Here is a 17,711-nt window from a genome sequence, read left to right as displayed (position 1 = left end):
TTGGGAGGCATAATGGATAACCAGGTGAAGAAAATGCAGCCGGGTACCTTCAGTTCTTGCCAAGCTCTTCCAGGTTTGGAGCAAATCAATGTTGCCCAAACCTCCATTAAAGCAGCAAAGAATCTGATCTGTTTATTCTAACTTTTGGATACCTAAGCATGTTAATTATGTGCATGTTGGTGTGTAGCAAAAGCATTTTACCACTTTACACTAATGAGAATCATGGCAGGCATCTTCAGAGGCGACTTTTTGTCCTCTTGACATCAGCAATGGCATCAAGAGGATTTTCTTGGAGTGTTAACCCTTCGACCCACAGCTCTTTTTAAGTTTACAGGAAGGTTATTCAGAAGGTGAAGGACACGCAGGGACAGCTATAGAACACTGGAGTATTCTTAGAGGCTCTCGCTTGTCAGGTTCAAGTTAGTGTTATGATCCAATTTTCTCAACAATGGGTTTTTTTCTAAAGATTTATAAAAAGCAAAATAATTTAAAATATCAGGATGTAACTAACAACCTAGTAAGTTTCAACTCTATATTATTAAACAGCTGCCAAGTTTAACCCCCTTAAGCAACAATTTTGCATCCCCCCCTCTAACAGGAAGGGGCTTGGCTTGGATGTACAAAGCTGTTCTCTTATCCAATTTTATTGCCACTAACAACTCTGAAGGAGACAAACAAACGGCTCATGCAGCTGATAAAACACAGGCCCACCCTAGCTTTAGGTTTCTAGTACCCTCTACAGGGTTCCTTCATGATCCCATGAAATGTACTCCTGGAATCTCCTCCCCGATACCTTGATTAAAAAAAAAAAAAAAAAACGAAAACAAAAAACAAAAACACATGTTCTTCCTATTCTACCTACCTCCCCCACCACCTGCTTGCCTGTGCAGGATGCATGCCATCATCAACTTGGAAAATGTTTGTACATAGGTAGGATGCAGTCAATCCCCAGGATTTGCGTTTGTAGGTGGTCAGGGTTTTCCATTAAATCCCCACAGCCAGATGAAATGTCTTGTCAAGATCTATTCAAATACCTAGTGTTTTAAGTCACTTGATGAGCCATTTAGTGAATCCAAAATACTAAATATTGTGCATACAAGTACCAAATTTTGTTTCAAAACTAATAAACGAGGAATATTTTAGGCAAGTGTTCAGCCCACATCCCTCCCCTGACAATGGGAGGTGTCAATGAAAATAAAGAAACACAGAAGGATACAAAAATCACGATAGCAGTATCAATCTTTGGGAATTTTTAAAATGACAATTGTTTCTATAAATTGAGGAATTTGTACAGATATTCTAGAAAGAAAAAAAAAAACAGAGGAACAACTGTGCGTGAAATTGAGTCACCTGCATGTGTAGGAGTGGTTTCCTGTGCAGGCAGCACTCTGTCTGCCTGCATCCACGCGGAGGGCAGCAGCTTGGCTCGGCTCTGCCATGCATCTTCTCACAGCATTCATGGTGAGCATCCACTTAGGAGATTGTAGAAAGTGTTCCCAGCACTGGCTTCACTTTGAGCCTCCCTCCCTCCCTTCTCCACCCCCTTGTGTGTTCTGCACACAGGCAGTGGGGAGACAAGGCCAGAGTCCTTGGGACAGTTGCACAGGATGTGTGGTGCCTTCCCACTATGCAGAATAGGAATCAAAATGGACAGGGCCTGTTTGACAGGCCCTGCCTCAGCAAGAGGCAGAGAAGGGATACTGTTCCTCACTGGTGACACACTACTCAGTGTTTGGAAGATATTTACGGGATGAAGGGAAAAATCAGAACATTAGAAACATGTCCCCGATGCATGTTGTATTTTGAATGTTGGTCAATACTGAGATGCTGGTATGTTGGGAAGACTTCTCATTTGTTAACTCGTCCCACTTTCCTGCCCCTGGAGCCCATCAGCACCACTGAGGAACAAGCCGATGTGTAGGGCAGAAGAGGTCCGAGAAGAACCCCAGAGCACAGGCAAATGGTCACTTTGTTGAACCCTGGGAAGCCTTCCATCTCCCAGACTTCGTGGAAGGGAGACAGAAGACAGTACTCAGATTTAAGGCCCACTATTTTCCATCTTCCTCACCAATCTTTTTCCAGTGCACAGGACCTTCTGTAATGCCAGTCAATATACTTACCAGGGTCTGAAACTAAAACTAGAGATTCAACTGCTTCTAAAGTGAGACCCTGAGTCAGAACTTCAAGACCATGTTTTCCATTCTGGGCACATGGATAAAGATTACAACTCAGGTCATTCTTCAGCTTCCAAGACTGACTATACTGTCAGGTCTCTATCAGGTCTACAGACACTAGTAAGCACTTGAACCCTATACTTGGCAGGCCTTAACCTATTTTGAGAGGTAGTACTTGGCTCTAAGTCTACTCATTAGCTTACAGTGCTGCTGCTGTAGAGCTGCTATAACTGGAAGGCCACCCGAGACCTGTCATCTGCAAACACAAAACCCACTACTCAACTGCCTAAAGTGCACTGAGGCCTGCCATAATGCAGCAGAGTAGGCTAATTTACTCCGTTTCTTGGGTCTTTATTCACCCTTTCCTCCACTTGTCCTAAAGAAAAGATCTCACTCTGCAACCCCAACTGGCCTAGAACTCAATCCCCTTCTCTCAACTTCTCTAGTGTTAGGACTCTAGGCCTACACCACCATGCACAACTGCATTTTCACTTTGTGAACCTAGTTGCAAAAGGCTCCTCCCTTAGTTAATTTGATAAAAGGCTAGTAAGAAATGTAGCATGTTTGTATTTGTGAATTCAGGGCTCTTCAACCCTGTTACGCTTTTTAAAAAGGTACAAGATGCACTAATGGGGGTGGGGTAATAGATCAGTCAGTAGTGCTTATCTAGTCGAATGCATGAAGTTCTGGGTTTGATCCCCAGCACCACATGCTGTAACCCCAGCACTCAGGAAGTAAAAACAGGAAGACCAGAAGTTCAAGATCATGAGTAGGAATGCAGCTCGGTGGTAGATCACTTGCCTAATAGGCCCTGATTTCACACCGCAGAACACAAATAGGTGCATGCCTGTACATTCCAGCACTCTTTATAGGTGGAGGCAGGAGAATCACAAGGTCACAGTCATCCTCAACCTCACAGCAAATTTAAAGACAGCTTGGGCTATAAGAGCCCCTGTCTGGGGCTGAGGGTTGGAAGACATGGAACAAAACACTATCAAGAGAACATAACTGAAAATTCATTTGAAACCACTGTATAAAAAAGTAACGTGTAGAGCAAAGGGCTATGAACAAGAATGGCTTCAACTTTTGTGATCTGGGATTTCAAAAATTTACTCAAATTATCGCCATTTCACCTACTTGAAATCTGGAGCAGACTAATTTAAAATATCTAAGAGGAACCTGAAAGCAACTACCCACTATTCTCCTTGGATGAGGACACTGCCCTAAGTGTGAGGTCAACATGATTACTCACCATGGGGTCTGAGCAGCAACAAATGACCTTCAAAATGTGAACCTGTTTATGTAGTTATGTAAATGTGAAATAGATGAAAACTGTCTGCCTATCCTTTCAAAAATGCCCTATCTCATACAAAAATAATTTTTTTGCTATAGAAGAGTAGTGATGATTTCATGTGCAGAAAGTAGATAATATGGAAAAATTCCTCATGGTTTATGCAGGGCTGTCCTGTGAGAAAATGATGTCTGCATAATACTGATGTAGTCCCATCCTGTTGAGAGCAGTGCAAATACTTACCAAAGCCTGAAACTGAAATAAATTGCCTCCAATGTTAAGACACTCAGTAGTGAGGCCTACACACTCTTTAGGAAACACCCAGAGAAGTTCCACAGGTTAGGCAGGATGCCTGGGGTCCAGAGGCATCTTGGTATTTGTGTCTGGCTGGCAGTAAGTTGCTGGCTACCAGCAGCACTAGAACACCCAGGACTCCAGTCCTAGATAGGCCCTGGCAGCCATCCAGATGGTGAAAGGGGTCTGGGAAGCCAGCCTTTGGGTGATACGTACATTTACTCAATAGGGTAGGTGAGAGTGCAGTGGGCTTCTCAGACTTCTCAGGCTTCACAGCGTTGTAGTTGTGGTCACTTGCCCAGGATGGTGTGGTGCTTTCACAGGCTACCTCCTTCCCTGATGTTTCACTCCTGGGAGCCACCATCACTTTCTTCAGTGGGTTTTCTTTTTTCTCTGAAGCTAGTCTCTTGTGCACAGAAGAGATTTTAATCCCCGCCTGGATAATCAGTGAAATCCCAATTATTAAAGTCTGAAGTGACACCTTTGCTTCAATGACCAATTAAAGACATGATATGCCTTTTATTTTAGAATCTGAAGACCCTTCAAGCTAGGCAGAGTCCTATCATCTTTTCATGGCTATATCTACACATCAAATTTTGGTTTCTTTGTATGTTATATAAATATGCTTTTGTTTTAATTCCATGTATGGAATTTTATTTGGGCCTGTTTGTCTATACCTGTTGTCACATGTGGGGTATGATTTTTGCCAGCTGTTAACAGCCTTTCACATGAGGCACAGAGGAGTGTGGTCTAGGACTCAAGAGTATATATATGAAGCTGAAAAAGAGACTGGGAGGCTTTCTGTGCGGCATTCAGTGTTGGCGTGTCGCAGTCTGGAGAGACAGAGACCAAAGACAGTGTGGCTGCTATTTGGAACAGACAAACTGAGAGAAACGCTTTAGAGTGCAGCGGCATGGAGGACCCTGCTAGCTGCATCTGCAGCTAACAGAGATTGGTATAGGGCCCTATAAGAACCCTTTGGCCTAACTGGCTGAGAGAAGTTAAAGGGGTCTGCGACCCTTCTACCCACTAACCATTTTTTCTCTCTTACTTAACACTGGGGGGTTGGTAGAAGGGAGGTAGAGACCTAAAAACACTAAATAAGAGCTTTTTAAAAGACCACTACAGGTGGCCTTCTGCTATAGTAACCCTTAGCATTCCTTTGTAACACCTGGTTAATGTGAAGGTCCTGGGCCCAGATCTGTCTGTGATACAGCCAAGGCATGAGCCCCTCCAGGCAAGGTAGTGAAACAAGCTAAAAACAAAATGGAAAACGCCTGCCTGTGGGCATGGGGACAAATAGTATTTGTATTCCCAGTGAAAAATCTGTCCACTGGGGAAACTGTGGCTGGATCCCATATGCTCCAGCTAACCCCAGACTGTACAGAGCAACTACTTTTATGAAGAGTTTGAAGATGGAAAATGACAGACTTGAAAATAAAAACTATGTCATGTGGACAGGCTTGGTGCAACAGGACTGTAACCCCAGTTGATTGGGAAGCTAAGGGAAGAAAATTCCAAGTTCAAGTCCTGCCTGCACTATAGAAATTGCCTTTAAAACAAAAGAAACACTCCCCCAAGGGATATGTAGAAATCATAAGACTGTTTGCATGCTCTACCACTGTGCTATCTTTCACAGACACAGCTCCTTGCCCCAGAACCTTATGTCCCTATTTAAATGTCCTGCACAAAACTGTGTGGTCCACATCCTGAGGTCTTCAAAAGAGGTTCTTCAAAAGAACCATATGCTTGCTTGTTTTACTGTATACCTGTTAGCTAATCCCTTCGTGAAAGGGGAAGAGGTAAGGAAAATGAGATCTAGATTTTGTTGACAACTGTTGTTCCCTGCACTCCTTAAGCAAACAGAAACAAGACTATGATGAGTATTTTTCAAACACTTCTTGTTTCAATTGTCCAAAGGCGACTTTGGTCAGCTTACCTGAACACTGCATTTTGGAAGATTGAACTTTTCTGGCTTCATCTTGACCTTTTCCTTGGGTTTTGGTTTTTGTTCTTTACCTGAACTTAGAAATCTCATGGTAGCTGCAGCGTGTTTGAGAATGCAATCATTACTGCAGTACACGGAATCAGGCTGTGCTACATTGGAACACCCAGGACCAATGCATTTAGCAGCACCAGGAGCCTCTACGACCTGCAGAATGAAACAGGTGACTTCAGACAACATATGTGGTGGACAATAGTAGTCAGTGCTCAGTGACAGCACTATTGATGGTCACTGTAATTGAGACACCAGCAGTATTTCTAGCCTGAAACTTGCTATGCAGACCAGGCTGGCCTTGATTTTAAGACATTTGCCTGCTTCTGCCTCTCCAGTTCTGGGACTAAAAGGTGTAAGGTGTATACAAGTATGGCTGGCTCTAACATGTTTTATATGAAAAAAAAAATGTATCGTTTTAATTCATTAGCTGTGCATGATGGCATATATATTTCCTCTTTGACCTCCCTGGCACATAAGCTCTGTACATACGGGAGCTTCAGAGCTACATGCCCGCCATAGAAAACATGTCCAGGTCCCAAATGAGGTAAAAAAAATCAGAGAGGGGCTGAAATGTATCTCAAAGAATGCCTTTACAGAACAAGTTTGGTTGTTAGAACCCATGTCAGGCAGCTCACTGCCACCTCAGACTTCAGACTTCTGGGCTCTGAGGGTATCTATACTGTATACATTATTCCCTCCCCTCCCCCAATACACACACGAAAAATAAGCCATTATGAAAAAAAAAAAAAGCCAAAATGTAGATTTAATGAGGTACAAATTATTTTCTTAAAAATTTTAGTTACATTGTGCGTGTATGTGTGTGTAGGAGTACATGTATATAGCTGAGTCAGACTAACTTTCAGGAGTCAGTCCTGTCCTTTTACCATGTGGGATCTTAAGATTAACCTCAGGTAATCAGATTTGATGGCAAGTGCCTTTACTCAATGAGCCATCTTGGAGGCCCAGGTGAAAATTCCTTTTTGTAATTGTTAAGGAATTGAAAATTCCTTTATATGTATGGGTGTTTGCCTACATGTATGCCTGGCTATCCACAGTGCCACAAGTCATAAGAGGGCACCAGATTCCTTGACACTTACATTACAGATAACAGTGATTTGGGCACTATAAATTGAACCCAGTTCCTCTTGAAGAGCAACTGTTGTTCTTAATCACTGAGCTACCTCTCCAGGACCCCAGAAGGGTGGAAAGTTTTTTGTTGTTGTTGTTCTTTTTTGAGAGAAAAAAAAAAAAGTCTTGGCTAGCCTGGAACGCAGGCAAATATGCAAACTGTGTGCGTGTGTGACTTAAGCAAACACATAAACATTGTGTGTATGTGTGAACCAGGCAAGCCTTGGATTCATAATGCCTCCAAAGTGTGGACTTCACCACACCCAGTCTTCAGGTAAAAATTCTTGAGAAAGTGTGCCATTCCCTAAGAGCAGAGATTCACTGTTGATTCTGGACAAAAGGAAGCCCCCCTCCTCCCCTTTTTTGGTGTTGGGGGAGGGGAGGCTATTTGCCAAAAGACACAGGACACTCAATTAAATACACACTTCAGATAATGAGTGACCATTTGGACCATTTAGTTTTAAGTTGTCAGAAATAATGAACGGAACATACACCTTAGAAAGACTCATCTCCAGCTATCTAATGAGACCACAGCCCTAGCCAGGCTGAAGCCTTGGAAGACCCTCTGCCCCTAGGGGTCCAGGCTCCGACCCATGGAGACTGGGAGTAGGAATTGTAAGCTAAGTCTGTACCACAGCAGCACAAACAAGACACTGGCAATAGCACATACAGATGTCTCTGCTTACAACTTCTAATGTTATATTGAAGGAAAAGGTAAGTACACATTAACATGTCCCTTACACTGACTTAAGCAAAATGTCAATTTTTAGGTTAAATATTTAATATAGTTGCTTTTTTTCTACCAAATCTAAGTTTACAAAAAACTAAATTCATGCCATGTCTAACATACTGGCAATAACAAAAATATCAAATTGACAACTTCCTTGAATAAGTGGTACTAACAGCACACTGATGCAGTCATCACTCTTTTACCCTGCAACACAGTGTTGTCTAGACTGTAGTTTCCACAGACTCTATACCTGCTAGAGGGCAGGCTATAGAGGTCTGGGATCCAGTCAAAAGGCACTTAATGGTGGCACCCCTGAGACACGTGATGCTCATGATGAGAACAGGAGATAGTTCTGCTAGTCATAGTTCACAGGAAACGTGATAGTCAAGGCCCCATAAGCCAACCTAAATCAAGTCTTAAATCAAGTAGGAAGAATGAAGAAAACACTGGGCACAGAGAGAAACAACACAATGAGTACAGGCCATGATGCTAAGAGTGGAGGATTAAGTGCCATCTCTCTCTCAGTTAATTTTGCCAGCACTCAAAACATGTAACACCAAGAACATATGAAAAGGTTAATTTTTTTTCTACAAACTTTCCTGTTAAGGAAGGGACCATTAGAGTATGGTGTTGGTGGTACATATCTACAGTCCTAGTACTAAGAAAGCTAAGGCAGAGGGAGTACAAACTGAGGCCAAGCTGAGTGACATAGACACATCCATGCAAAAATGCCATAAAGATGATACACGATGGAAACAATAGCAGGCTGTTAGGTTGCAGGGCTCAGACCCGTATCAGATATAGCATCTACCTCACAAAAGCCTAGCTATCCCAATGAAAAGGCACCTGCCTAGTCTTGGTGTTTTCACCAGCAGTAACTCTGACATTTGAGCTTGCCATGGTCGACAAATACTTACAGGCTGGAATATCTTGAGTTTTTTCTTGCCGCTGGGGTTTGCCGCCTTTTCAATTCTACCCTTTATCCCCTGGTCTTCACCAGACTTCTGTTCTACTATCCCTATACTTGTACAGTCTGTGCCATCAGCACCTACAGATCTGCACCCAGCATCCTGCTCGTCAGTGGCGCTGGCACTTGTCTCATCCTGCACTTGCAAAATGGTGCAATTTGGGCAGATGTAGTCTTCCCCATTCCTTTCCAGAAGCCGCCCTCGGGCCTCAGAAATACCCACACAGTCACCATGGAACCACTCCTCACATCGATCACAGCAGATCATAAACCTGAAATGGGAAGGGTATGTGGTTACGGTTCAACGTATCACCAAGTAAAAAAAATTTAATATTCTATTATGAAAAGCAAGCAAATAATGTGAAAAATGATTTGTTAGTAGCACTCCAAGTCTACTTCATCTTTTTTCATTTTCTATTTATTTTCTTTTTGAGACAGGATTTCTCATGTCTCAAACTCCCTATGTAGCTAAAGATGATATTAAATTTCTGATCCTCCTGCCCCTAGTGAAAGCTGAGATTAACAGGTATATGCCACTACACCATTCTATGAGGTACTGGGGATCAAACCCAGGGCTTCATGCATACTAAGTAAGCACTCTATGCACTAAGCTACATCCTTAGCCTTCATCTTTTGGCTGGACCACTTTAAGAGTGAACTAGAGGCTTTAGAGTATTTTCACGCAGCAGCAACTTCATCCCCTAACAATCCCACAGGGATGACCCATTACTACCTGGCAGCCAACTCAAGCATAGGGACCACACTGGGTGCAGTCATGTCCTGAGTAATACTCCCATAGGCTCTTTGGGAGAGATGGTTCTCACCCATCTAGTGTCCACTAGTTGCACCTGGCTTGAGAGACTGAGGCAGCGAGCTTTTCATTTCACGCTGGACACAATGACTGTGAACAATTGACCATAGGTGGGTGCCGCAGTAGAGAGGGTGGCTCTAGGCAGTCCATATGAATGCACTTCTTTTGTTTCTTTTTCACAGACACATTCATCATTTTTCAATAAGCCAACTGCTTGGCAAGCCCAGCTTAAAGCTCTTTGGCATCAAAGCAAATGGGAATTCTCTCGCTGTTTCCATCCCTTGGATCTCTCTGAAAATGAGCCACAGGTTCCCTCCTTCCACCTACCTGTTATTGTGAGGCTGGCGGCAGATGCAGTACAGGGCATTGGGGTCGTAAACCTCACACTCAGGCTTTGGTTTGCCCACATCCCTGGGGCCTTCCTCTTTACTTCCCTGAGTTGCTTTCCCCTCTGACTGATTTTCTCTGTCATCTTTCTCTGACTGGGACACTGGTCCCTGACTAGCCTCAGGCTCCTGCTTACAGAGAGGTATGTCCTCATCAGCACTGCCTGTTTGGACACTCCCCGTTTCAGCAGGGTCCTCCTCTCGGCGTTTCTTCCTCAGGCGATTCTGAATGCCTCTCAAGGGCCTCTCCACAGGTTCTTGTTCTCGCTTTCTTCGAAGGCGGTTCTGCAGTTCCTTCAAAGTAAGGCCATCGCTGTCACTGTCAGAGGTGTCTTCTTCCTCATCACCTTTTGCCTTTTCAGAAGATGCAGGATGTTCCTTCCCTGAGGAGCCAGGTGCAGGGCCACTTCTGATCTCAGAACTGCTTTCAACGCTCCCCTCTGAGGCTGTTTCCACATCAGTGACTGTGGAAGATGTGGGCTCACTGGAATCCTCCAGGGAGACTGGCACACTCTTTCTCCCTCGGCGGCGAACTGTAGTAAGGAACTCTTCTACCCTCTCGGTGCGCTTAGGCTGCCGTCCACTTCGGCGCAGGGAAAGGCTATGTTGTTGTGCTGGTTGCTCACTGGGGTCCACCTCGGTGTCTCCTGCACCCTCACGTTTGGCAATTGTGGTTCTTCGAAAACCCCAGGTTTTCCTGAACTCTTTACTGGTGGGTTTGATAGCCTTGGGTGCTTCCTCATTGCTCAGGTGCTCTTTTTCATCCATACCTAATGACAAAAGGTAATCACACTGTGACCAACAAACCACCACGCCACCATACCATGTAGTCTTGGGTGGCATACCAGAGGTACCTAGTGAGTTCCCCTTACCAACAGTGGCATTTTCTTACAGGAACAGAGCTGCACATGAACTAAATGCTTTTGACCATTGTTTTCTATGGTGTGTGAGATATAAGTTAACTTATGAAAAGATTCTAAGTTATGCAGCAAATGTTCTACAGAAAATAATCCAGGTAAGAGAGCGAACAAGATGGGTAGGAAGCTATTAAGTGAAGGCAGTCCAAGCAGCATGAAAACAGTCAATGAGGGCAACACATATGTGAGTGGCGTTAGAGGCCACACCATTCTTAAGGGATTCTGTAAAGTCAGGCTGCCCAAGACCATCAGTGGGCACAGGGCACATGATGCGTGCCACTTCTGGGCCTGCCCACAATAAGTCTGGGCAAATCTGTCTGAGGCTTTGGCACTGGCTTTTTAAACTCTCATCCAAGGCCTAGTCTGAACACACTGGAGCCAACTGAGCATAGAGTAACTCTTGTGGACACCAGTAAGAAGAACTACCCAGATTCCTGACCACAGTTTCGTTTGTTCTAAGCAACAGCTTTTAGGTATATCACTGCCCAAGTACCTTCCTGTCTGCCTGTCTCCTAGGGTCTTGCTACTACTATGCGGCAAAGGTTGGCTTTCAGCACTGTGTGGTGACCCTCATGCCTTAGCATCCCAAGCACTGGTTTACAGCATGTACCACCACACACACACACAGGTCTTTCCTTTCTTTCTAAAAGATGAAATCTTCATTGTTTAAAATGACAAAATTGGAAAAAAGGGTATACCTTGAGAATTCTTTTTCTAGCTGTCCAGGCTTTAATCGCATTTAAATGTTAGTGATAAATGATCTTACTGCATGTTCCATCTTAGGGGAAGGACTGGCATTTAAAACAAAAACCCAAAAATGCAAAACACAGAAAATTTAAAATTATCAGTACCCTAAATATTGCTTTCCTTCCTAGCAGTTTACTAAATAATTGTTACTCAGCCTTAGGGGCTGCCTAGCACTGACCTTTATCACCCTATAACCTTGGCCTTCAGGTCACTCAAAGCAGCTGAGTGAAGAAATCACTTTAGTTCCCTCTCCTAAAATGTGAAAGCCAGAACTCAACCAAGTCAGGTACCAACAGTAGTTCTTGAGTCACAGCACAACTCTGCAGACTGCCTGGACACCAAGGACAGACACGATGGCATAAAGCAACTGTCAAGAGGAGCTGGCTTCATTAAGGCTGAGGTGTACTCCATTTTCTTTATCTTTTTAGGGACTGGGACTCACCATGTAACTGACTGGCCTAGAACTTGCTATATAGGTCAGGCTGGTATATTAAAGATGTCATCACCATGGCCACCTGCTATATTCCTTTTAAATACACATAGCTGGGGCAGGAGAGGGGTTCAGCAGTTAAGGAGGTGGGCATGTTTGATTCCTAGCACTCACAAGAGCGCTAATAACTTATTATTCTCGCCTCAGTCTCTTCTGGCCTCTGTGGGCATTGCTACAGGTAAAGTATCTATACACAGAAAAGTTAAATTGGTTTAGAGGGAGAAAAAAAATTAAATACACACAGCTGAGTAAATATCAAACTGTACCTACGAGAATGGCTTATTCATTCTAGTTAGAAAGTATGGCCTTGATGTTTAGGCAAAACCAGTTTTGCACCAAAACAATGTTTTAAGATTAAGCTCCTATTTTAATCACTGAGCCACACTCCAGATACAGGCTGCAGCAAGATGGCTGTATCCTCATTTCAGGCAACACTGCATCTCTACTCAGAGGGCAGTCTGGGAGCCACCCTGCCCAGCCTTCCTAAGAAGTACTGCACCCCTAGAATCCAAGAGGCACCTTTCCTCTACAAAATTGTTCTCTCATTAGACAGAAACCACAGAATTAAAGGTTTATACATTGATAAAATAGCCAAGGTGAAAACAATGAGTCAAAATTTTAACAATGGCTATTCATTAACACCCCCCCCCCAAAAAAGTGCTAGAGTAAAAAATCTGATACTTTAGATTATTAAAAATATAAATGCTACATTATAGTCATTTCTTTATACAAATAATATCACTTACCTGTGTAAAACTGAGAGCTTGGAAACCTTTGGCTGAAATCCTACATATAATAAAAAGCTGGGGCCGGGTCCAGCAGATAGGCAAGCCTCACCGTTGTCAGTCAGCGCATCAATGAGAAGGTCCTGGAGCTCCCAAAAAGTAAAGGGGCAGTATAAACTGCTTCTTGAGCAAGCTCCTACAGGAAAGGAGAGATGTATCACAGGTCTTAAGCAGCTGTGACTAAACCACACACCACCAACAAAAGCAAATTCTATTTAATCTATTTTGAGTGACCTACAAAGATATCTTAAGAGTAGAGAAGTAGTCACACTGGTACACTCTGAAATAAGAGCACCAGGCAAGAGTCAAAAAGTCAAAGTCAAGGTGAGAAGAGGGCTCAGTGCATCAGCTGCTTCTGAATTCAATTAACAGCCCATCATAAAGCAGACCCAGCACAAAGAAACCCAAGACTGAGCAGAGAAACACAAAGAGTGGAAAGCTGAATAGTAAAATTATGTTATGTAATTGTTTTTTAAATCTTAGTAGTATACAAATATCATGTTAATTTAAAATATAAGGAATTTAGAGATCTAAATTTATATCTACATCAATGTAATGTGTTATATATGTATATTTGAGAGCCAGGTAGGGTGGCACATATCTGTCTGTAATCCCAGCACTCAGAGGCTAAAGCAGGCAAAAGATGAGTTTGAGGCCAGTCTAAGCTACACAATGAGTCTGTGTCTCAATCTAAAATAAATATACAAATAAACAAACAAATTCAACAAGTCTCTTCTTTCTTATTTTATACAATCACAATCTCTCTCCAGATGCCTTTGTTTTTAAGCTAGGTCTTTTAAGCCACAAGGGCTAGAGCCAGCAATTCTGAGCAGAACCCATCTCTTACCTCCTTTCTCTGCCTGACTCCAACTGCCTTTCAGCTAACTGTGGTCTCCCTAGTAACCCAAGACAAAGAGCAAACATTCCATGTATCCTTAAAGTGACAAAGACCTTTTTAGACCTCATGTCCACTCCATGTAGCTACAGGAGGTAATTAGTTTCCATCACATGGGAAGCTAGCCACAAAAGCCAACTTTAAGAGTTAACTACTGGCTGGCCTGGGCCACAGGACCTGGGTTGGATCTATACAGCAACTCAAAAACTAAATAGACAACAAATCAAGAGTTTTCTCAGAGTATAGGGAAACAAACACTAACACTGACTCCTTAGAAAGGCAAAAAAATAAAATCACAATAATCTCAGGGATGCAAATCAGTTAAAAAGATTCAACTCAGAGGGACTGGAGAGATGGCTCAGCAGTTAAGAGCACTTGTTGCTCTTTGCAAAAAAAACTGGGCTTGGTCCCCAGCACCCCACATACTATTCCTAATTCCAGTTCCAGGGTAACCTCAGGAAATCCAACGCCCTCATCTGACCTCCACAAGCAACAGGCACACATGTAGTGCACCAACATACCTGCAGGCAAAACACTCATACACATAAAATAACCTAAATTTTTTTTTAGGTTATAAGATTCAATTTATAGATGGGGAATGTAGCTTACCGGCAGTGTCTACCTAGCATGGATTGGATCCCCAACAATGAGGTGAAAAGTCAACCCGAAAAATAAACATGTTTCTAAGGATTTAGAATAGTCCTTAATATTAATAAGAAGTAAAAATGCAGTCATTTCTGCTAAGTAGAATGAGATAGAAGACACTTGTAACAGTATTCTGCCAATGCAAAAACTAATAAAAACTCAGTGTGCGGAATAAAAATATACTGTACTGAGACAAAATACAAACAAAATGAAATATATCATAAAGTGTAAGTAAAAAATAGTGTTGGGGCCTGGCCCCATGGCAACAGGCATGTGAAGGGAGAATAGGAGAAAGGCCTGTTCAAGGCCAACCTGGGCTATATAAGACCATTTTAACTAAGTAAGGTTTGGGCTGTAGTAGAGCAGCAAACACTTAACACTTGCCTTGCATGCACAAGATCCTGGGTACTAAGCCCAACACCACTAAAGATTAAATTTAAAAATGGCGTTACATTTCTAACCCAAATTAGTATGTAATTCTACATACCATACAGGGTAGCCCATACAAAAAGTGATCATGAAATTATAATCATGTAATATTAACAATTTTTCTCCAAAGGAAGACAAAGTGGCCATTTCTGACTGCTGAAGTCACAATTAACTTTCTACATTTCTAAACATTTCTACATGACCTCTGTCAGTCTCTGGATAGGGCCTGATTCTAGTCCAAGTTGTCTTAGAGCTCATGGCAATCTTACTCCTCCTGAATGTTTAGAACTAAAGGTGTGAGCCACTGCACTAAACACTATAAAGGGCATTTTTACACTCCCCAATTAAAATTCACTATTTCCTATTAACTAGAAGTATAGATTATACAATGAAATCTCAGCATTAAAATTCAGCATTAAAAGTCAGCTTGAGGAATGACTCAGTGAGTAGGGGTACTTGCTTTGTAAGCAAGCACAAGGATTCAAGTTCAAATCCCTAGCACCCACATAAAAGCTCAGTATGGCTGTACGCACTACACAGGTAATCCCTACATTAGAAGGTGCGCAGACAGGGAGACAGTTTACCTACAATGCCACGCTTTGAGTTCAGTGAGAGAGCCTGTCTCAAGGAGGTAATGTAGAAAGCAATTATAGAGGAAGATACAGAATATCAAGCACAAGGGCACAAACATTCACATAACATACAATTGCAACACACACAGCTTAAAGCCAGTTGTGATGGCACACACTTATAATTAAGAGTGACATCAGAAACAGTATGTGATTGACCAGCATTCTTGGGTAGTAAGTTTCAAAGGTTGTGGTCCAGGAAAAATACACTCTGAGGACTCCAAAGGTCTTTTGTTTATGTGGAATGTATTGATTGCTATTTCTGAACAGTCATTTACTAAAAATCCACTAGACTTAATATTAGTTTTTGTTATTCCAAAAATCATAAGTATTAAGAATGGTAGTATTTTTTTCTTTTGGAGGTCTCTGGCTCAGGAGAAGCCAGCAGCATTTCCAAACATGCCTCTGCCTTGTATGGTTTTTAGTGAACAGTAGGAAGAAAGTTCCTGCCATACAGAAGCATATAATTATTATTTTTTTAAGGTTTATTTATTTATATACAGTGTTCTTGCCTTCAGATACTCCGGCTCAACAGAAGGGGGCACAAGATATCATTATAGATGATTATGAGCCACCACATGGTTGCTGGGAATTGAACTCAGGACCTCTAGAACAGCCAGTGTTCTTAACCTCTGAGCCATCTCTCCAGCCCAAGGCATGTCATTCTTTTTACATAACTGTGGAGCAGTAGTCTCAGAAGTCAGCATCATCAGTGTGGACTATAAAGTACAATCAGGGTCTCTTAACTCTCCTGCATTAACCCCTGTGCTGCCTGCTACTATGTGAGTCTTTTACCCGTTTCTGTCTTCTAATCCTAACCCTGAGTCACTAAGCTCACAGAATTCAGGTATTAAGACAAGAAAGGCTTCTATACAACTTGGATGGCTTCACAGATATGTGATTACTGGAAAGCTATCAAGCTCAAGATATAGATACAAGTCTCCAATGTTCTAATTTTCTCTTGAAAGTGTAAATTTTATGTATACCAAGAAATCCTCAGCTGCTTTTCTTGAGACTCACGCCATTTATATTGGAGAGCACACCTGCCAAACAGCTGAAGTGCCTGTTCATCCAAAAGAAGTACCAACTCCTCACAGGAAAGTGACACAGGTATGCACTGGAGAGTTAAGCCTAATAAAAAGAGCATGTACGTCTTGTTCAAGGATATTAAAAAATTTTAAACTACACTTATTCTTTCTGTGTATGTGCATGCATGTGTCTGCTATAGCATGAGTTTGCAGAGGTCAGCGGACAATTAGCAATAGTCCTTAATTTCTATTCATCCTATAGGTTAGAGGGACTAAACTCAGGCTATCAGGTTTGGTAGCAAATACCCCTACCCACCCGAGCCACTTTCCCTGGCTCCAAGACATTCTAAGGGAAATGTGTATTTTATAAACTCAGCCCACAATGGAACCACAAGGCCCCTTATATGTGGGTGCAAAAACCAGCTGTCAGGAAGACTCATCATATTGGTCTATTATTTCAGAAAGTGTTGACCTCTCAGTTCAAAGGAGGCTTCAGGGATCCCACAGAAATCTATGGAGTACATTTAAAGAACTTTAGCTCTGTGGCATTTCTACTAATGGACAGTAGAAATGGACAGTGCATGACAGACATCTATGGTTCACCATCTTTCATCCTAGGTACTTCATAACAACCTCCCAATTCCCTTCCTTTCCTGACTCAGCAAAAACATTATTACCAATGCAAAGGAGAAACTGAGTAAAACCTACTCTCCCAAAATGTTAAAATGTCACTTTTTTTGGTTTGTTTTGGTTTTTGAGACAGGATTTCTCTGTGCAGCCTTGGCTGTCAAGGACTCGCTTTGTGGACCAGGCTGGCCTTGAACTCACAAAGATTGGTCTCCCTCTGCCTCCCCAAGTGCTGGGATTACAGGCATTTGCCATCACGCCTGGCACTAAATTATCACTTTTAAAAAACAGGAGAGGTGGCTGGTGCAGAGGCGGTGGTACACTCCTGTGATCCCAGCCCTCAGGGATTCAGAGGCAGGTAGATCTCTGTGAGTTCGAGGCCAGCCTGGTCTACAAAGCCAGTCCAGGATACCCAAGGCTACACAGAGAAACCCTGTCTTGGAAACAAACAAGCAAAAAAAAAAAAAAAAAAAAAAAAACACAACACACCAGTAGTAGTGCTGGATGACGGTGGCACACACCTTTAATGTCAGCATTCCAGAGGCAGAGGCAGTTGCAGGCAGATCTCTGTGAGTTTGAGGCCAGTCTGGACTATAAAGTGAGCTTCAGAGCTGTTACAGAGAAACCCTCTCTCAAAAAACCAGTAATGGTACATGACCTATCTTTTAACAACTCAATCTGAAGATTCAAAACTGTCACCATTCTAACTGCTGTCCACTTAAAGATATTTACAGCCACA

At 42.5% G+C, this 17,711-nt stretch overlaps 1 protein-coding gene across 3 annotated transcripts in view; it reads right to left on the bottom strand.

The window, feature by feature from the left end:
* Dido1 (death inducer-obliterator 1) overlaps window positions 1-17,711 on the bottom strand; it is a 54,364-nt gene that overhangs the window by 21,726 nt on the left and 14,927 nt on the right. For all 3 annotated transcript variants that reach the window (XM_055596148.1, XM_055596147.1, XM_055596149.1), the window contains exons 2-6: window positions 12,681-12,855; window positions 9,722-10,550; window positions 8,534-8,855; window positions 5,699-5,911; window positions 3,976-4,195 (exon numbers count right to left, since the gene is read on the bottom strand). In XM_055596148.1, coding sequence (XP_055452123.1) covers window positions 3,976-4,195; window positions 5,699-5,911; window positions 8,534-8,855; window positions 9,722-10,548 — 1,582 coding nt within the window. In that variant the 5' untranslated portion in view covers window positions 10,549-10,550; window positions 12,681-12,855. The remainder of the gene's footprint in view (window positions 1-3,975; window positions 4,196-5,698; window positions 5,912-8,533; window positions 8,856-9,721; window positions 10,551-12,680; window positions 12,856-17,711) is intronic.

Source organism: Psammomys obesus, unplaced genomic scaffold (genome assembly GCF_907164565.1).
Source record: "Psammomys obesus unplaced genomic scaffold, mPsaObe1.curated_primary_1811, whole genome shotgun sequence".
Lineage (NCBI taxonomy): Eukaryota > Metazoa > Chordata > Mammalia > Rodentia > Muridae > Psammomys > Psammomys obesus.
Note: the sequence above shows the minus strand (reverse complement) of the source record. Positions and strands in the feature narration are given on the sequence as shown.